The 22510-nt window shown below is 39.0% G+C and overlaps 1 protein-coding gene across 1 annotated transcript in view; it reads left to right on the top strand.

Moving 5' to 3' along the window:
* Positions 1 to 14604: 14604 nt before the first annotated feature.
* The window catches only part of ZNF839 (zinc finger protein 839), a 1085889-nt gene continuing 1077983 nt past the window's right edge, over positions 14605 to 22510 (top strand). The window contains exon 1 of the mRNA XM_044074536.1: positions 14605 to 15658. Coding sequence (XP_043930471.1) covers positions 14759 to 15658 — 900 coding nt within the window. The 5' untranslated portion in view covers positions 14605 to 14758. The remainder of the gene's footprint in view (positions 15659 to 22510) is intronic.

Here is a 22510-nt window from a genome sequence, read left to right as displayed (position 1 = left end):
AAATGAGGTTAACTACTTCAGATGGTGTTGTATGACAGGCATGTTCGAGCTAGAGAGTATGCTATGGGGCAGGTAATGGCTATCATTCTTGTCAGACACAACAAGCTGCAAGCAGCTTGGGAGGGACCCTACAAGGTGGAAAGAAAGGTAAGTTATGTTAACTACATGGTGGAACTGCTAGGCAGATGGCAGGGGCACAACTTGTACCATGTTAACATGATGAAACCTTACCATGATAGGGAGGCTCTTGTGCTGAGCATTTGCAGTGGATCGCAGGAGGAGTCTGAGGGAGATCTGGGGACTGATCTCCTCAGTGAGGCTCAGGCTGACACCTCGGTGGAAGGGGTAGGAATGTCCCAGCAGCTATCTCCTATCCAGGTTTGAGAAATCCGAGCAGTGTTGCAGGAATTTGGGGACATGTTCACTGGGAAACCAGGGTGCACCTACCTGGTGCGGCACCAGGTGGATACAGGACCCCAAAGGCCTATTAGGCAGGCCCCTTATAGGGTGCCTGAAAGAGTCAAACAGACTCTGAGGGAGGAGGTACAGGAGATGATGGAGCTAGGGGTGATTCAAGAGTCCAACAGTCCATGGGCCTTCCCAGTGGTGCTGGTGCCAAAAAAGGATGGCAGCACCAGGTTCTGTGTGGACTACAGGAAATTAAATAGTCACACAGAGTCGGATGTTTACCCCATGCCTAGGACAGATGAGGCCCTAGAGCAGCTGGGTGGGGCTAAGTATCTTACAACCATTGATCTTACCAAGGGTTACTGCAGGTGCCCTTGACTCCCACTGCTAGAGAGAAGTCAGCCTTTGTGACTCCTTTTGGCTTGTATGAGTTCTCAAAGATGCCCTTTGGGATGAAGAATGCCCCAGCGACTTTCCCTAGGCTGGTAGATTGTATCCTAGCAGGGGCAGGAGGGTTTGCCCTTGCTTACCTGGATGATATTGCCATCTACAGCCATTTCTGGCAAGAGCACCTTCAGCATGTCAGGGAGGTGCTGGGCAGACTACAGAGGGCAGGGTTGACCCTTAAGCCAAGCAAATATCACGTGGGTATGGCGGAGGTCTCCTAGCTAGGAGTGGGGAATGGTAAGATAAGGACAGAACCTGCCAAAATGGAAGCCATTCAGGCATGGCCTGCACCTGTTACTAAAAAGCAGGTGAGGGCATTTTTAGGGACAGCAGGGTACTACAGAAAGTTCATCCCCAGTTATAGTACCATAGCTGCTCCCCTCACAGACCTGACAAGGAAGAACAGGCCAGATAAGGTAGTGTGGACCCCAGCATGTGAATAGGAATTCCAGGTGTTTAAAGCAGCTTTGGGAGGTCCCCCTGTGTTAGCTAGTCCAGATTACAGCAAAGAATTTGTTGTGCAGGTGGATGCTTCGAACCATGGGGTGGGGGCTCTACTTAGCCAGATTTCTTCAGAGGGGGAAGAGCACCCAGTGGTTTATCTCAGTCGTAGGCTCCAGCCCAGGGAGGAATGCTATGCAGCTGTAGGAAAGGAATGTCTAGCAATAATGTGGGCATTGCAGAAACTTCAGCCTTATCTATATGGAAGAAAATTCACTGTTATGACAGATCACAACCCTCTAACATGGTTAAGCAGAGCTAGTCAGCAAAACGCCAAGTTGCTAAGATGGAGCATGGAGTTGCAAGTATATATGTCAGTGCAGCACTGCAGTGGGAGTAGCAATGCCAATGCAGATGGGCTCTCAAGACAGGGAATGGGGTAGGTATACTCAGAATGGGGGAGAAATGTGAAGACTGGTAGAGATGGGTGAAGGCTGCCAGCCTAGCCAAACAGAATTTTACAGATAATTCTATCATTTGTAAATATCAATGTAAGATACAGGCTGTTTTTTTTTAAATGAAAGAATAGGCTGTTAAATGTTGAACTTAAAACAATGTGACAACATTGCCCTTTGCTGTAAAGAAAGCTAAGTCAAGCATTTCTTGCTAGTCCTTTGAAATTAAAATAACTTTATGTCTGTTCCTTTGAAGTTAGAATTTGGAGTCGATGAGTCTGGAGTAAGCATCCTGCCTATTGTTTTAACTTAAGGAATAATTACTAGACTTTACATGTGGAATGTAAATGCAGTTTCTGTCAGCCTGGGAACACTAGGAAGGTGTAAAAGATGATGTAATGTTTAGCAGAACTGGCGTTTCCATTTAAACAGTGAGAACCAGAGATTATTAAGCATTCTTTTCTGACTATCCAGCTCACAGCACTGCCTGTTGCTCTATGCAAGTAAGTTATTTTAGAAGTGAGTTCTCTTGTAGCAATAGCTAGGAATTAGAAAGTTTAGACCAAGTGTTTTTCTGTGATGTCAGAACTGCACTACTGATTTATTTTAAGTATTTCTGTGTGATCTCTGAACTCTCCTGACTAGCACTGACTGTATAGTAGAAAGTATTGTCTTGTGGTTTTAATTATTAATTATTAAATATTTTAAAACCTTTTTACTGTGGCTGGTTTGTGTAGAGATAATTTAAGCTCTTTAGAGTACTTGTATGCCTTTGATAAAATTGTACAAAGCCACTCCTATAGCTTTAGCCCTGGGCTATACTACCAACTGGATAATAATATTGCACAGTAATAATTGGACACCCTTTTAAGGGCCTTTGAGTAGCTGATAAATATTAGCTGGGTGGTGGCAGTAATTACTACCGTATAGTCTGGGTAAAAGGGGGCACAGCTGGAGAACCTGTGTCAGCCTTCCCCAGAAGTGTCTGTGTGGTTGTGAAACCCATCTCAAAGTGTATGTGTGCCAGCTACTTGGGCAGGGACTCGAATCACTGGTTGGTCAGAGAGGGTGCTGGAGATTTTAGCTTGCCCAGCTAGGCTGAGATGTGGACCCTATAGCTGTGCCAGTGGGGAGTCTTATTGGGGACCTGGGGAGCAAGAGAGCAACCAGCCCCGGACTGACTGTGATCTCTGTGTGGTGCTCTTAAGGGAAATTGTACTTTAACTGTGTGTATTTGTTATCCTTTCCTCATATATGAGATGCCCTCTCTGGTGTTAGTGGTGAGGATTGAGGCTCCTTGATTGCTGGGCCAGGGCACGGGCGTCACATTTTCGACTGTTTATTACTGTTGCTTAATACTGTACCACTATTTTTTTCACTTTTCACAAATAACAAGAAAATGGAGTCAGTCTCCTATCTTAATACTGGGGAAAGCTATCTTGTCACATCTTTATTTTAGATTTTGTATTTGTTTTTCCTGTGACTCACCTTTTGTGATCATGATGTTATAAGACAAAGGAGACAATGACTTACAGGGATGTAAAAGCTACTCAACAGGTACCCTCCCCCATAAAGACACGGTAATATGACTATGAAAATTCATATCTTTAATAAACGTTTATAAAAATGTATTGTATACTATTCTGTGATGGGTAAAAAGTAACTTTTAAAGTGAACATCTAAAAGTCATGTAGCTTTTAAAATGCATTGACTAACATTGTTATATTGATTAGTGGAGCTCTAACAAAGCCATTTTACATACAACTGCAAGTTAATGTCAATGTTAATAATGAGACCACTTTAACTGCAGGGCTACAGAAGTGACCGCAAAAAGGTTCTTGAAACAAAATCTTAATTTTACCTGACACTTTTTATGTTTTAAACCTTTGTAAAAAGGGGTTTATACATACTGCAAAATGTGTTTCTTTAATTTTCAAGACACCACAAGTGTCATTCAGACTGTTACAGACAAAAAGTAAGGTAAATATTAAATTTGATAGGAAAATACTTGACTTTGCAAATAAATATCATATAGGTAAGATAATATAATATAAAAATAGTCATTTTTACTAACATCAAAGTACTCCAATTTTGTGGGTTTTTTTTAGGAACTACTTAGTAAAAACTACAAGAAAAAACTAGCCAAGCTAGAGTTTTCACCAAGTGATACCTTAAACCTCCTGTAATACAGGTCCATAGGATATACGAAAATTACCTCTTTAGGACCTCAAGTGTTTCAGCTGTATGGTTTCTGAATGTCCAGGACTTTTTCTTTTGCTTTGAAAGTCTTTACAGACAGATTCAAGCCAACAATGCCAAAAGCCATTAGCTGTGGACATGTACATTTTAGTCTTCTTATGACCTTGCCAGCACAGTGTTACGGAAAAATATATTGCCTCATGATTGTTCTTCACAAAATGCATATTAGCTTGCAGTTTCTTCACAAATGAGTCAAATAAAATGTTTATATTATGCTTATGTTGAAAATATACTGTAATATAGATGCATGATTATAGAAAATACAGTTTCACATAAGTTGTATTTTTATATTTCAAGTGCCTTACAACTGCATTCTCTTTATTAGAAAATTATAGTGTACTGATGGGTAACCGAAGGCAAAGTAAGTGCTGAAGAAGTTAAGGGATATTACTATGTTTCAAAGAGTCTGGTTTCAGAATGTAATGGAGGGAGGAAAGAAAACAATGTGCCAAGAATCTATTGTAAGCTCTGGTCTTCTCAGGATGGGGGATGAATCATTGCAAGAATATCTGTAAGATAGTGTATACTGGTACTGAATGATATAAGGTCAAAAGACAGATTCTTAGACCAGGTGGTCTGTGTTTAAACAATAAAAGACATATTTGTCAAGTGTTCATGTGAAGCTCTAACTGAGAAGCACGAGGGTACAAATTATTTTAAAATTGTATGATTTATTAAAAGCTATGTTACATCAAAGTTCTGCATGCATGAAATTGATAAAATTGATAAGAAAAAAGTATATAAGTAGTAGTATTTTTCTTCATTCTTTGAGGCTGATTTGGAAATTTTGCAAAGGCAGTTTCCCAGCACTGTTTATAGAATAAACCAGTGCTTTGCACATCCTGAGGCGTTATTCTTGACTCAAGACTTAAAAGGTAAAACTCTTTGTTATTTATTTGTGAACTTTAACAACAGCATAAGAGGACTGTTTGGCTATATTCTAGAAACAGAGAGTCTTTAAAACCACCCGATGTCCATAACTATTAAGATGTCTGCAAAATATCCCAACTAACAACTAAACCAAAAGTCAAAAGGTTTCACAAACAAACCAATTAGTAAAAACGACAAGAAAAAATAGCCAAGCTAGAGTTTTCACTGTGTGATACATGTCCACAGCTAGTGGCTTTTGACTTTGTTGGTCTGAATCTGCCCATAAAGACTTAAAAAAAGAAAAAATAAAAAGTTTTGGACATTCAGAATCCATATAGCTGAAACACTTGATGTCCTTAAGGGGTCATTTGCATGTGTCCCATGGGCCTCTGTTACAGGAGATTTAAAGTATCACACAGTGAATACTCTAGCTTTGCTAGCTTTTTCTTGTGGTTTTTATTAATTGGTTTATCTGTGTGACCTTTTTACTTTTTGGTTTAGTTTTTTAGGCACTATAACAAAAAACAATGTCTCTTACACACGTATCAGGGTGCCAGATATTGGCATAATGAACATTCTCTTATCTGGTTAAACAGAGAGCAAAACAAAAAGCAACCTTGTATATTGCAAACATTTAATAACAGTGCTGATGTACTATTAAAAATTCTGCTGCATTTACTAAACTGGATTTGTCTTTGCCTCACAGACATAAGGTCCGGGATTAGATCCTGACCTCCACTCATTGTCTGCTTGGAGTCTGCATGCATTTTCTCCCTATGCCTGTATGATATTTTTTTCATCTCTTAAAAAAAAAAAAAAAAAAAAAACATGCTGAGCATTTTGACCTCAAGGATGGAAGGTACTGGGTTCAATTCCAATCCTCCCAGTTGAATGAGAGGTATGCCAATAAAATGCACCCAAAAACAAATGTAATCATGGGCAGCAGCACAGACTCTAGGTGGTGCCTATCAGTTGGAGTCATGTACACTAACCACTTGAGGTATCAACTGTGGTGTACAGTGTCACTTGTCTTGGACGTAATAGAAAAGTCTTTGTGGGTTCCGTTCTAGCAGCTTTATTAAGTACAAACACATTACGGTTATAGCTATTAACTTTAACTTAGGTAACTTATATGCAAACTAACTACATTTATATACAAACTAACTACATTCATTCTCACATGCTTACTCTCTGGCTGCATTAGGTACAACACGTGCCTGCTATTTACACGTGCACGTTCATCACTTGCTATGCTTCTTAAAGACACATCACACACTGTGCTCTACACACAGTATCCCCTAACTGGAGAACATGAACTACAAACCGCATATTACATCAGGGCTAGCTACTCCTTTGTGTAAAACTTTGGATCTAGATGATTTGCAAATGTCAATAAAGCCAGCAGAAAAGTTGGAAATCCACAATTTTATTTAAACAATAAATGTAACATGACTAAGCTAGAGGGAAATAAACCCAGCTACCTGCCCCAAACCGGTTTCGGCTGTAATAGCCTTCTTCAGTGAGTAAACATTAGCACCCCAAACCGGTTTCGGCTCTAATAGCCTTCTTCAGTGAGTAAACATTAGCACCAAAAAATACACTCATTTATATAGATCACATAAAGCTGTTCATTGGTGCATTATAATTGATCATTAAGCCCAGGTGGAAATAGAGCTCCTAGCTTAATAATCCATTTAAGTTCCTTAAAATTAAGTAAATCATGCCATCCTGATTTGTCCCTACATCTACCCACAATACAATCTATAACAGTAAAATAAAAAGATGCAATATCGTGTTTGCACACGTTTATACAAAGCATTGGTAGAACATTTGTTCCTAATGTCTCTGAGATGCTCCCCAATTCTAAGAAGGAAAGGTCTAGATGTTTGTCCCACAAAGCATGAGGAGCATGAACAAGTGACCAAATAAACTACCCATTCTGTGCTACAATTAGCCCAAAAATTAATATTAAAAACCACCAATGTATTGTGACTACTAAATTCCCTTGTTTTCTGAACCCTAGAACAGTAAATGCAATATCCACATGGTGTACAACCTATCAATGGGCCACCTGTAATTGTACATTGAGTGGGAACCGTGGAGCTAGGTCCCACCCTCTTATAGTGACTAAAAAGGGAACCTAATGTACATCCTTTCCTGAATGAGAAAGAACATATGTCACCCAAAAATGGATGTAATCCGTCCTCAGCCATGAGTATGTTCCAGTGTCTGTTGATGATATTCATAAACCCCCATGTATACATATACAATACAATACATCGGTGGTTTTTAATATTAATTTTTGGGCTAATTCTAGCACAGAATAGGTAGTTTATTTGGTCACTTGTTCATGCTCCTCATTCTATGTCGGACAAACATTTAGACTTTTCTGTCTTAGAACTGGGGAGCATCTCAGTGACATTAGGAACAAACATTCTACCAATGCTTTGTATAAATGTGCGCAAACACAATACTGCATCTTTTTATTTTACTGTTATGGATTGTATTGTGGGCAGATGTAGGGACAAATCAGGATGGCATGAGTTAGTTAATTTTAAGGAACGTAAATGGATTATTAAGCTAGGAGCTCTATTTCCACCTGGGCTTAATGATCAATTATAATGCACCAATGAACAGCTTTATGTGATATATATAAATGAGTGTATTTTTTGGTGCTCATGTTTACTCACTGAAGAAGGCTATTACCGCCGAAGCCGGTTTAGGGCAGGTAGCTGGGTTTATTTCCCTCTACCTTTGTCGTGTTATATTTATTGTTTAAATAAAATTGTGGATTTCCACCTTTTCTGCTGGCTTTACTGACATTTGCATTTGCTATTCTTTAAGCCATGCAGTAGCCGTACGTGCATCACGTAATCAATTGATCTAGATGATTTGGTCACAACAGCCAATGTTGCAAAAACCAGCATGGGTATTTGCCAGTGCTAAGTGAGTTGAGGATTTGACCTAGTCCATCTTATTCCAGGAACCTATGTTAATGGTGGGAGGGGGTCTATCCACCACTACTAGCCAGTCTGTGGCTTCATTAAGGCCCAGCAACCCTGCCTCAATAAGCTACTGGCCAGTCTGTGCTCAACTGTCCAGCCTAGGTTACCTGGCATAGGTCTGAAGAGCGAAAGCTGGATGCAAAGCCAATCAACATGCCAAACATGAACTAAAAATTGCTACACTGAATATAAGTTCACTGACAGGATGCAGCCATGAAGTAGATGACATGACCATAAAGAACAGATGGATATCCTGGGCACCCAGGAGACAACATGGAAGGGCAGTGCATCAATGTTGCTTGTCTTATGCTCAGAGTCCATAACTCAGGGGAAGGGCAGAAATGGTTTGGGAATTGGTGTAAGAGAGAAACAGTGAGGGATGTCATCCAAATCCGTGACAGATTCACAACAATCAGATCTTGGTGGAATCATACGTCAGCCTTCATAATCTTGGTTATGCCCAAAGCAGGGCTGTGAAAGCAAGGAAAAGAGGGTAATCAGGCAACAGTTGCAGGACCTCCTAGACAAAGCAAGAAAAAATGAGTTGGTAGTGATAAAGGGGACCCAAACACCCATATCGGAATAGAGAGGACAGGAAATGTGGACTGCATCGGTTCACGTGAATGAGACAACAATAATAAAGGAGACATCATTCCAGACTTCTGCTTGACAAATGTGTTAATGGTGACCAACACATGGTTTGCTAAGAGAGACAGACACAAGTGTGGTCAGCATGCAGCTCAGGTAGACTTGCTCCTAATAAGGAAAGTCCATTCAGATAAAATCAGAGACTGCAAAGTCATTGTCATTGAAATGGTTGGTCCACAGCACAAACCACTAGTTGACATAATTAGCTGCAAACAGTGGTCAGAGACAGCTCTAAGATCAACTCAGACTAGGCTAAAGACCTAACAATTGACTGCTTTGAAAGTGTGGGAGTTTTTGGAAATACTCAGGGCTCTAGCACCTCGGGAAGAAGAGGAAAAAGATGGAGCTGAAGAAGTCTGGTAATGTCTCAAAACAGCATATGTGAAGACTACAGAACAGACACGTGGTCCATCCAGATATGGAAATAAGGTACATACGGAATGCTGGTGGTGAAATGCAGATGTATAGGTAGTTATCAAAAGAAAGCCATTTAGTAAGAAATGGGAGACAGAAAAGACAGATAATGCTAAAAAGGAATATTGGCTGGCTATCAAAGAGGCTGACAGTAGTTACAATGAGAAAGAATAAAGTGCCACAGAAACTCTAACAACTTCTAGAAAGTGACTCAGCAGATGGCACAAGGAAGCTTTATCAGATTCTAAGGCAATGACAGAAAAACAAAGCAGATAGCCTTCAAATGCCATTCATAAACAGATGCCAGCAACAATCTGCTCACAAGTTCAGATCAAAATCAGATGCTATACAGCTGCATGTACACCCTGTGATAAAAAAGAAAGAAGAACCCACCGCAGACATACTAGGAAGACAACTAAAAGAATTAAACCAGGCAAAGCAACAGACTCAGATGAAGTTATGGCAGGTATGATCAGGATATTGGCTGAGTTAGAGGAGAAATAGTTTCTGGCAATTCGCATTGCAATATGGATCCTGAATGACTGGATAATAAGCATTCTAGTACCAGTGTACAAGAATAAATGGGATTTTCAGAACTGTGAATGGCACAGAGGGTTTCAACCTCCTGCCAAAGAGCATGAATGTGCTGAAGAGGATGGCTGATAAATGAATATACACAATAGGAAAAGGTGAGGTGGGAAATAAACAGTTTGAGCAGTTCAGATTCAGGTTAGGATGCAGTACAACTAGCCTGATGTCTGCAGTGAGATAGACGATGGAGAAGAAGCTGGAAATGAAGAAAGAATCCACCGGGACATTTCTGGACATGAAAAAATCATATCACATGGTCCCAAGAAAGATGATTTGGAAAGTTCTGCAATGTCTCAAAGTTCCAGAAACATCGGTAGAATTAGTGTAGGCTCTGTGGAAGGATGCAATGACACAAACACAAACAGTACTAAGACTCACAGAAGGGTTCCCAGTGAGATTGTGTGTACATCAGGATTCAGCTCTGAGGCCAACCCTATCCATACTAGCGGCAGACTACATTACCCTATACGTTGCATGGGACAGACCTTCAAAGCTGTTATATACATAAGAAGTGGCATTGCTGGCAGACTCTGAACAGGAACTTAAGCAAACGGCAGGATACTGGAATGCAAAACTGAAGATACATATAACCAAGTACAGACAAGGCACTGGTTATGATAGCAAATGGGGAAATCAGAAGTTGAAAATTGTGATAAAAGGTAAAATAGTGGAACTGGTTGACAGTTCAAGTATCTGAGAGGTATGAATGAGGAGAAAGAAAGTGAATCAGGAGGTCAAAGCTACAATAAGAAGTGCTACAGTCCACCTGCTCTAAAGTTTCAAGTACAGTGACAGAAGAATGTGAAAAAACTGAAAAGTTAAGATTTACAAAACAGTTGTATAACTGGTGCTTTTGCATGAAAAAAACACAGGACAGTGAGGGCAGAGCAGCTGAGGAAGCCTGAGGTGATGGAGATGAAGTGCCTGAGATGAGCAGTAGAATGCACACTGTGTTTCAAAGAAATGAGGACATTAGAGCAGAAGCCAAAAGAGACCTAATTTCAAAGAAAGTCAAGAAAAACAGTACGATGTTTCAGTCACATCTGCAGAAAAATATGACAATTTGGGAAAGACAGGAAGGAGGCAAACGGAAACAAGAATGCCTGGCCAAGAAATGGAATATTCCGTTATAGAAGACCTGCAAAAGTCAAGCATGGCAGTCAAAGAGGATAAGAAAATGGCTCTGAATTGAAACAGATGGTGATATTTAGAAATGGGGAAAAAATAGTTGATAATGATGACTCTAAAGTGGAATAAAATGGAAATGACTGACTTATATGTTAAATGCCTGAAACTTACTGAGATTTCACATCAGATTCTAAACAGAGAAGCAAATCATCAGGACTGAAAACATTTTCTAAATTAAAGAACATCAGGCAATGATTATACATAAGTGCTCTCTGGATAATACAATAACAAAGCAGTTAAGCCAACAATCTTAAATGAGGTGAAAGAGATACCCAAGCACAACCAAGCAGAGTTCAAAGTACATCTGTAGCAGTGATTGAGCAGACCCCCCCCCCCAAAAAAAAATATTTATCTGTGTGATTTGATACAAATTAAAATGAAGGGTGTTTCTGACATTTTGGATAGATTAAGATCTAAACAGACAAAGACAAACATATTGTTGTATTACTAGGATATTAAAGTTTACAAAGGCTATTATATTCTTGCAATAATGGCCAAGAAAAGGGCACAGTTTAACTATGCATTTTTGGCACATATAACATTAGACACGTTTAACAAGCAGTACAATTCAGACTCTAACATCCCAAAGTTAGTATCCTAAAAAATTACAAAGAAGTGTTTCCTCTGTGACTCCAAGATGGCCGTACACTGATTAATATTTTGATTAGAGCTACTTCAGTGTGAAAACTGAATCTCTGAAAAAAGTTAGTAAAGGCTATTACTGTGTGTAATACCCAGATGCTTGCTAGCATTTATACTGCCTGGATGCAACTCAACCAGAAAAAGGAGAAAAAAAACTTTAGATGTGAAGACTCTTGCAGCTCTTCAACAAAAAGAAGTTCAAGTTTCAGCTTTGGTACAGGAGATGGTTTCCAGTAATTTAGATGACAAAATAAATTAAAACTAAATACATTCAGGGATGTTTAAAATAAATTAAATACTAAAATAATATATATACAGTCAAATAACAAAAAGCTGAAAAATGAAAGAAACTTTGACAAGCTTTTCAGATGAACCAATAAAACTGCAAAAAATCAGAGGCTGAAATGAAGAAAAGGTTGGCTAACTATGCAGCTTCTCAAAAAAGTTGTTTCAAAAACTAGTAGAGTTATAAGACGGAGCACATTGGGAAAACTGAGACTTTCTATTATATCAACGAAACTGAAAGGAACTGATTGCATTAATTTTATAAAAGTACAAAATGGCATCCGGACTGGTGCTACACAGCAAGAGTTGTTCAAGAAGGCACATTGAGTATAGCTCCAATTCTAGCCATGGGAAAGCAGCCAAAATCTATATTAGTAAAGATACAAACATACCAGCAAAAAAAGCTGCTCCTGACGAAGGTGTGGCAATAATGAAAAGTAATAAAAATTAAGGATAGCAGAGTGTTTGTGGAAAATGTTTGTTCACTGTATACCATGGAGAAAAAGCAAGTTTATCCCAGTAATCAAGGAAAGTCAGTTGGCAAATGTGAGTGAGGTTCAAGCTGCAGAATATTTTTTTCCTTCAGGATAAAATACATTTTTGGATTCAGAACAGGCTAAGGATTAAAAATATATATATCCAAAACAGTCATTCAGCAAGAAGGGAACTCTGTTTTTCATTCATTTAGCAAGAACAAATCCCATAGACAGACTTTACCAGTGAATCTATTCCATTTGTTTCAAAAGAAAATGCTTCAGTGACAGAAAAATAACACAGGAGTACCTGTTGGAAGATGGATACACTCAGGAAGAAATCAACAAATCGGTAATTAAATGTGAGACTGTAAAGAATCAATTTCCATTACACACAGTGTTACACATGTGAAATGTGGCTTTGCAAGAAGTGTCTGAGAAAGAATTTTGTTGACTGTATTACACTTATGGGTGAATTGTAAAGAACATGCCCCGCTTTATGCCATTAATCTTTAGAAAGACACAGAAGGAACTAAATAAGTAACCAAGTTAAACAGTTTTTGTTCTTATTAATATTTGTGTAAAACTTTCATGAAATAAATTGCATGTTATTTTGTAAAGCAGTTTTAATTAGGGTGCAATCAGACTGGCTCACTGACAGAACCCACACTGTGAAAGTAGCAGACTCCAAATCCGGCTTCAGACCAGTAACAAGTGGAGTACCACAGGGTTCAGTCCTGGGTCCTCTCCTGCTTGGTATCTACTTCTCAGAAGTACAGGCTAACACAGAAGATCTTTGGCTAACAAAGTTCGCAGATGACTGCAAACTAGGAGCCATAATCGAAACTCTTAACTATGTGGACATCCTACAAAAAGGCCTCACTGAGACAGATGCCTGGTGTCAAAGTCATGGCCTCAAGCTCAATGCCAAAAAGTGCATCGTCATCCCTTTTGGTAAAAACTCTGTACCCATGAACTACCACATAGGCGGTAGTCTACTTAACACCGAAAGTGTGATAAGAGACCTTGGGACACAGGTGGACAGTAGTCTCTCCTTTGATAATCACATTGCCACAGTAGTCAGGAAATCCTTCTAAGTGGCACACTTCATCACAAAAGGTTTCTCATCCAAGAAAAAAGAGGTCATTGTTCCCCTCTACTTGTCACTCATTAGACCCATTATAGAGTACAACACCCCTTTTGGTATGTACATCACAAGACATCTACAACAACTAGAAAGGTTGCACACATACCTCACAAAGAGGATTACCAGCCTTAAACAGATGCCCTACGCAGACCGTCTCAAAAAACTCCAGCTTTAGTCCGTCACATATCGCCTACTCAGATGCAATCTCTGCTTAACATACAAAGCTATGTCAAATCCAGAGCTGCTGGACATGCTCCACGCTCTAGGGACCTAAACCTTGTCATCACAAAACAGAACATGCTGGAGGGATAGATTCCTGTTCCAGAGACTTCCCATACTCTGGAACAAACTACCTATCTATATCAAACAAAGCTCCTCATTAGCACTCTTCAAGAAAAATCTTGATGACTGGGTAGGAGATAGGAAATTCACTCCAGGAATCAATTGTGTGGCTCTGCTCGACAGGGGCACATGAAAATAATTTTCTTGGGTGTCGAAAGCCAGGGTACCTTTTGGCTAGGCTTATACAGGTCTTAGGGCCAATAGCCTAGTACCTACCTATGAGATCAGGTAACTCTCATCAGTGACTGCTGTATAGGTTAAATACATTACTTTTTTTCTATGTTGAAATTTTCCAAGCTTTACACTGTAATTATAAAATAAAAAAACTTTACACTGTTAACAAGTTAAGAGAACCTGGAAAGAAGCAGATTAAATTTCATATGTTGTGACCTTTGGCTGCTGGGTTTAGAGATCTAAATGTGCATTTATCACGTTATATATATAATTCACATATGTTTTCCTGTTTTATAGAGGTGAATAGCCTTTTGTGCTATTCGACCTAAGCTAAACACCACGCAGTTTACTATTGTTTGGTGTTTTAGCTTAGCTCGAACAGCTCAAAAGGCTATTCTTTCATATTTTTAAGTTGTTTTAACCTGAACAGTTAGACAATATCCACTACCTGACGGTTTAAGCTAACTAAACTTCAGGGTACTCACAGTGCATAATTTCTAAGCTTGTTTTTATAGGGGTGGATATCAACAGCTACAACAGAGTATACTATACTGCTCAATAAAAATCTCGTCGTCTGATCGCATTACCTGTTCTGTCAAATACTGAAGAATGTTTTCAGTATTTACTACAGAAAACGTAACATTTTTATAACAACTTAAATAAAAACACAATGTTAACACGTTGACTCCTAGACAGGAAATGTCCTTTCTCCCAACCTTCCAACGCAAATATTACTTGTATTCTGTCCTAGTTGAGCCACCGTCCTTTGGCTCTTATTGGTTGACATAAGTGACATTCGGGGATGATTGCAGTATTGTAACTCGTTTCTTCTTGTACAGTATTTTTTTCTTAAATGTCGGTGATAAGGCTTTGCTGTGTTTTACGTTCGCGTCAGAAATTGATAAATTTGAAAAAAAAGCTCTAGTAAGAAATTTCATTTTTGTACCCAAAACTCTCGTAGCAACCAAGATGGCCGAGCAGGATGAGGAAGAGAATGGGGACTTGACAACAGTAGTTGAGGACTGCAGGCATGGAATGCAGCTGGCCACCCCTGAGAGTCGGTTCATTTGTGATGAAGTCCAGTCTGGTTGTCATGGGATTGAGTTTCTGTCAAAGCAGATTACTTGTCTGCAGCAGTCTATACCAGAATTTGTACAGGTCACTACTTCAGGGCTGGAAGAAACGTTAATAGAAAACGGACAAGTTGTAAAAACGCTTGCTGCAGGGGACAGGGTGTTATTGGAGGGCAGCATCATAAATGCGTTGGGAGATCCATCTGCCAGAAATGGGACTGCTGTGAGTCCTGATCTCAGAGAAGGATTGCCTCAAAGTACTGCACCTATGGAAACCCCAACTAATACCATTATATATATACAACCTGACGGTACTTTTGTAGAGGGGACTGGCTTGACCCCCGAAGAAGAGCAGCAGCTCCTGGAGCAGTTAACAAAGCAGCATTTAGTTGAGGTGACAGAAAATGAAACACAGCATGTGTTTTGCACTCAGAATGAACAGCTGGATTCGGCTTTCATACAACACACAACACTAGCACCAGATGAACTGCAACAAGTTATTGAGCAAGTTACAAAATCCCAACATCAAGTAGCGCAAGACAACCAGCCAAGCATAGTGTCCCTCGTGTCGCAGGCATCTGCTGTGACTGATCTTAGTATTGTGACTTCCGATGCTGTTAGTGTAGCTGAAACTTCGAATCTGCCTTCTCAGTTACACCATGCACCAAAACAGCAATTGATAACCCAGCCACTTAACGTGATGCAGAATGCAGCGCAGCATTTACAGAACGTAGCTCATCAAGTGGCACTTGATCAAAACAAAGCTAATTCGCTGAAACGTGCTGCACAACACAAGGTACTTCAGGTCTAGTCAAGTGGAACAAGTTTTAAAAGGAAAGGTGTTTTCTTAACTGTCAAACATGTTTTTCCTGTTTAAAATACATATCATAGTTCTATAATGTATTATTTGCTAGAGATCAGTAAGTCTGAACGTTGGATAACCGTATAATTGTATACGTAAAATAATGTTATGCGAATAAGCTTAGTTTTACCAAACTGGTTTTATGCAGTTTCTAAATCGTGTTCTTAGCTTGCTATTCAGCATTTTTTTTATTCTCATCATAGTGTTGTGTCAATCAGATGTTCTAGACATGTCCTTAAATACCAATTTTCAGGTGCAGCCTGAGATTTGAGTTCAGAGAACTGGACAGTAGTTGAAATCATTTAGCATAGACCATCCTTCAGAAGTTAGAAGCAGATAGATAGATTAGAAAACAATAGTGCCAGTTACAGAGGCAGGTGTAGAAATACCAATCTGTAATGTATGCAATGGGGGTAAGGTGTTATTTATATACTGTGCACCTATGAACGAATAATTATAATTGCAAAAACTCAGCATTGCTAACCTTGACTTGTATTCACCCTATTTCAAGTAAGCGTCGTCGATTTAGTGTAAATGAATAGTACAGTTGTGGGCTTGGAGCGGCCTTAGGTCAACTGGTGCCCTAGGCAAAAGGGCTCCACGGTGCCCCCCACCACACCACCCAGTGCCCCCATCCTGGTCTACCTACATTAAATAAATACTGAAAAAGCGCCCCTGCTAGAGCGGCGCCCTAGGCGGCCACCTAGTTGGCCTATGCCTAAGGCCGGCTACGGAATGGCATTACAGTGAGTTTCCATTAGCAAGCCTAATTCTAATATGTATACGTACAATTGGCTGGCTTTGCAGTGAGTTTCTGGTAGAAAGCCTAATTATATGTATATATGCGTATTATATATGATACAGTTATTTATTTAAAATTTCTTACTTCTTCATTGTTAATCCGTTTTTAGCGTTGCCAATGAACTTCTTTACTTGTATCAAACTCTGGACCAAGACGTGCGTTGCCATAATGACAACTGTTATGTTCATGGTCCAGTATATGTGTGTGTGGGGTGGTACAGGGTGAAACATTTTGAGATGCATTAGCCAAGAAACATTTAAAGAATGATGAATGTCGTTAGTTAGCTAGTGTTCAGGACATGGGCCATGATCATCTGACTGCAGAAGTTTTCAAGGTACATATACCCTAATAAATAACTTCCAGAGCTTTGAAGTAGTGGAGATGGTAGATGCGTAACCTAGTTATAGCCGTATAGTTGATGTAAATAAGACAAGGGGTGGAGGGAGGGCTGTAACTGTGGAAGGGTTTTGTTTACTAGTTAGGGAAAAACAAGGGAGGTACCCAGTTAATGGAACTGTGTCCTTCCTAGTGAAGCTTGTTTGAAAAGATTGCCTTGTAAACATTGCAGCAATTCAGCAAATGGTTTGTTACCAAATGTCCTTAGTAGTACATATAATTATGCTTTTTACTTGTTTGTTAAACAAAAACACTGATTTTTTCAGTTTTTTATTGCCAAAAACACTGATCTTGTTAGATTTTTTTATTGCATAACCTAAGAGTGCAAACATGTAGAAGCACAAAAAGTAATGCATGATAATAGAAAATGGTGGTTCTAATAAAGAAACTATTTGCAAATACATTACGTAGAAACAAATTAGTAAATTTATGACTTTTTGTTTTTTCCAGACCGTTCACTAAAAACATTGGAAGGTATTCAGGTTTACTTAAGCATAAAGGATAATTTATTTGTTTGGTTTTGTTTATCGGGAAAGTCTGGCTGTGTCGTATAGAACCACTTTCAGCAGAGACCTTGAGAAAAAAAGCTCCAAATACATACAAATAATACACTATTCCAAAAGAAACTACAGAATTGATAAGGAAGTACACTTTAATTTGTAAACAAATTTTACAATGATACAGACACTAGGAAATGGTAATATCCTTTTTTTTCAGTTCTAGCAGACAAACTGCAGACAAGTATACAGAATTTTGAGAGATGGAAGAATAGCTTTACAGAATATGAATAAATGGTTGTTATAGGTGGTCTGTATGAGTGGAAGTATTGTAGTTAAAAGTAAGCAAAAGATACATGTGAAAATTAGTTAAACATGGAATAGCATTGGGTTAGTTTGTTGTCAGGGTATGTGGGAAGGTAAGATTAAGAATGAATCCTCCTTGAGGGGGAGCTACAGGGACAAAGCCAAATATTGATGATATGGGATTTAAGATTGCATCTAAAGGCTGGCATGCTTGGCAGCTGTCTAAGTTGGGATGAGAGAAAGGTTATTCTGCATTTGGAAGACTTGGACAAATTGTAAAGCATCACTGTGTACTTTAAGAGATTTTTTTTTTTTTTTTGGACTGTGAGATATTTTTCAGTGGATCAGGTGTATCTAGTAATGTATCATTGGATTAGAGCACAGGTTGTTGGAAATTTGGAGGGATGATAAAGGATCTTATGGGCAGTCTTGAGCTGGCAACAGATGACACCGTTGTGAATTACCTTTTAACTGCCTTGCAGTAGCGAGTTCTTTTAGGGAGATTTGCTGCAAATTTGGTCCTTGATTGAAGAGTTTGAAGAAGGGCGTTTATGATGTGACTCGAGAAAAGAAATAAGTGAGAAGGTCTAAACATTAAAATTCAAAGTTTTGTGGAAGGTTAAAAGACAACATAGTGGGACTGCTTTGAATTATTTCAGCAGTGCTTAGCTCAGAAGTTTCATACTCACTTTTTAGTGCCGGAGTCTTGATCCAATATTGACACTACATGTAGTATTTTGAAGGTGCTGCATGCACTGTTGATTTATTATCCTTCAGATGAATGAAAGTCACCCAAATTGATTTGCAAGTGATTTTGAACTGTGATCCCATTTGTCTGAGTTTGTAGTAACTTAGGTGGATGCTAAAAATTCCATGATGCTTATAAAAAAAAAGAGTAGGGGCTTCTCTTGGCCAGATTTCCTCCCAGTCTATATAAATAACACCATGAGTCTTTGGTGAAATCAAACAGTAAGTCTGGTGGGACTCTGTGTTCGACAGAACTAATTAAGTAGAATGTAGATGAAGTAGAACTTTACAGGTTGGATTGCACTTCCACAGTGCTTTATTTAAGAAATTTATTTAAGCTCAGTGTTAAAAGATTTTTTTTTAAAAGTTGTTTTATTCATTTGTTGACAGGTAAGTTCACATAATGTGTACTTCTTCTCAAAGATGACCTGTCTGGTTAAGTGGCTTACACAGTGTTGCATACTAGACAAATGGAGGAGGATGAAATCAAACCCAAGACTATGGGAACAAAGTCATTAACAGCTCAGAACCTTCAGTTACTGCTGTAAGTGCCCGATGAGCATGTCTTTGCCACATGCAGAGAGAACATCCCAGATGAGAGAACCAAAAATGAAAAAGCCTTAGCTGCCAGACTGTAAGGTGGTGTGCAAAGTAGGAGGAATAAAGGAAAGTGGATTAGATAGAACTGGACAGTAGTTGAAATGCAGTATAGTATCTGTGATGAGAGAAAGGGATCTGAGTGTGGGGCAGTAAGCAACCATTCATCAGTTTTATGACTGAGCAATAAAACTGATGATACTAAGGAAATGGTAAGATAAAGATGCACAGTTTCCTTATGTGAGTTTTCAAATGAACAGCACTAAAAAAAAAATAAGCACTGGATGTAATTGTGGAAACCTTGGTCAAGCTGAGGGTTGCCACACATTTGCTTAAGGCTGTTCTCTGTTGAAAGATCCATCATTCATTTGCTTTCTGTTTTGCCCCTCGTCTGAAAGTTAAAAGAGGAAAAGGTTTGAGCTAGACTTTCAGTTGTTTGAAAGAGTTGACATTGTCAACAGAGAGGTATAGCCATTTGAGATTTAATAGCTGTGCTGAAGTTATTGGATTAAAATGTTTGTAGCAAAAGTCATGGCTTTGGACTTGAACATTTTTTTCTGGATTTGTTTACCAGATAGATAGTATGAAATTGTCATGAAGGTCGCTTAGGTAGTGTGTGGACGGTGATAGAAGATCTGATTTAAGCAAAGTTTTTATGTAAAAAAAAAAACTGTCAGAAAGCATTAAGTTGGGGCAGGTCAAAGGTGAGTAGAAGTGTGAAAAGAAGGGAAATAATTAGTGACACTTAAGGAATTCTGGCATTGATAATAATGTTTCTAATAAGTAATGAAAATTCTAATAGTTTCCACAACCTGCAAATGAGCTAGTCACATCCTAAGGTTTTAACTATTCTGTTCCTTAAAAATAGTCCATTCTGTTTTGCTAACCTTAGTCTGTGGTAATTCTTATTATACATTGATGTAATGTTAGTACAGACTCCAGTATCTGCCTAAGGAGTGAATTTCTTTGGTGTATGAATCTTGTAATGGTTTATTCCTTATTTCTGAGTGTCAGGGAGGGCTCTTATTCATGATGACATCACCCCTGCAGTTTCTGATTTCTGGGTTGGTGGGAACATTGCCTTGACCGCTTCTGTCTCCCCAGTGTGTGAGATGAATTCCGATAGATGATCATATCTTTTGAATGGTAAACAGTAAGATAAGTCTTGCAGCCCAAGATCTGTGTATCCTATTTACAGTAAGTCCTTTTTTGATTTGTTAAATTTGTAATGAATGGGTGTCCTCAGACATCTGCAGAAAAGTGTTGTCAAGTTTATTTTGGCTATGTCTTACAGATTGGCTGCTGAATAGATCCCTTTTGTTTGAAAATAATAGTCAAATTATGGATAATCCATTCTAGTGGTCTTCTGGTTTCTGGGCTTTGGTTTCTGGGCTTTGGTAGCTCTGAATTTTAAGAGAAGTACCATGATTTTTTTATGAACTTTCTTCCGTGGAAGCTCGCTATGTAAACTACATGAGAGACCAGGACCCAGTCAGATTCTCAAATGGGTAGTTTGTAATAAATCTTTTAAGACATTTTTAACCCCCCATTCTGACAACAAGGATCCAAGTCTGCCCATTCTTCTTAAGACCATGGAATGTAATTTCCTAATTAAACATGAAGGCAGCTTGTAGCATTGCTACCTCTCAGCTCTTGGTTCTGTAGTTAAGATTCCTTGCTAGGATGCATTTTGTGCAGGGCCTGCATGTCCTTTGTGTCCACATGTGTTTTCATCCAGTGATTCAGTCTCAAAGCCTTGTTGAATTTACGATCCTCTAAATTGCAAGTATGTATATGTTTGGGGGGTGTATATGTGCACTTGTGTGTGTTCTGCAGTGAACCTGTGCCCAAATTATTTCTCTGCTTTGTTACTCTTGTTTGTCAGGATATATGCTCCGGCTTCTGTGTGACCCAGTCTAGTATTATGAGATTCATCCCTGGGAACATACCTAGTAAGTACACCTGGAGACTTTTCTTTCAGTAGCTATGCCATTTTAATTTTGTATGTCCACTGGCGGTATATCAAGTGACAGGTTCCTTCTTGGTCATTACTCAAGTCCTTTTAACAGGTAGCTATGAAAAAAGGCAGCCGTGCTCTTAGGGAAGGCAAGGGATGGAGATTTCTGTACCAGGAGTTCACAGTTAACAAAGATTAAAGCTTTAGTGAGGTTAGTGAAGACTCATATAGTGAGATCATCATTCATATTCCTTGATAAAAGATGTGTGAAGTGGTTACTTGTGCACAAGGATGCATAAGTCTCCACTTATTCTTTAAACTGGCTAGCTTCCATTTTTCTCCATTTTTGACTGAAGTCACAGGAAGTTAAATTGGCATGTAATTCACTTCCAGACTGGTCTTTTGGAGTTAGGAGTAGTTTCAGAGTGTGAATGTTTTCAGATCTCCAAGAAATAGAGTGAGAGATGCAAATTGTTTAGAGTATGTTTATCAAAGTGAATTTTCTTGAGTGTGAGGAATTTTTTGATGCAAACTTTCCCTAGTCCTCTAGGCTACCAACATTTGGAAGTTTATTTAAAATGCTGTTTTTTTTTTTCCTGAGTTGGGCTCCCATAGGGTAAACCATAAACATATTATTGTCAGTCTGATTTAGTTATAAGGAGACAGAAAATGTTAGTTAAAGGTAGCACAATGGTGCAAATCGTATTACTGCTTCTTTGAACTTTGGTGACTGATTGCTGCTTCTTTTTTGCAAAACGTGTAACTTTTTTCAAATTGTTGTTGCATGCTGTGATGGAATTCCTTGTGCCTGAGTATTGGTGACCTGTCAACATTTGCATTATTGACCTTTTGTCATCAGCATTAGCAGTGTTGTCATTTGATTATGTCAATTAAAGTAAACCTACATATAGGTATACATGTATTTATGTACAAATGTCAGTTCTGGTAGGTAGGCATCTAAATCACAAGAGAAGCGAGCAGCACTGTGATTTTGATCAGGTAGAAAGAATACAGGTAAGATGGGAGTGGCTACAAGGAAAGGATTGTGGAGTAGAGAGGAGAAAGAGAGGCATGTAGTGTGAGCTGACACAGATGAGAAATAGATGTGGGTAATTATGACAGGATGTTCTAGGGACTAAAAAATAATGGTTTAACCAGTGCCTTGCCATGGCGCAGAGGGATAAAAGCTTGCCTGTGGCCTAAGCAGCCTGGGTTTGATTAATGGGCTTGGCGTCGGATGCACTAATAGGGGAAGGGCGTGTATTTTGGTGCCGATTCCTGTGGAGGATAGGGACACAAAGAGAGCATTGTCTTTAAGAGAGGCAGGGGCAGTGGCTGAGTTACTGCAGACACTAGATGATGTAGCAGCACACCCCATTTTACCTTCATTCAAGGAAGTTATGACAGCATGTATAAAAGTGAGGAAATAGGGTCAAAATAAAAATATAATCCTTCCTTCACAAGAGTATGATGTGGTTCATTCT

Source organism: Protopterus annectens, chromosome 6.part0 (assembly GCF_019279795.1).
Source record: "Protopterus annectens isolate FY-2018-M chromosome 6.part0, PAN1.0, whole genome shotgun sequence".
NCBI classification, from domain to species: domain Eukaryota; kingdom Metazoa; phylum Chordata; order Ceratodontiformes; family Protopteridae; genus Protopterus; species Protopterus annectens.
The sequence above is the reverse complement of the archived record's forward strand: the minus strand, read 5'-3'. Positions and strand labels throughout refer to the sequence as shown.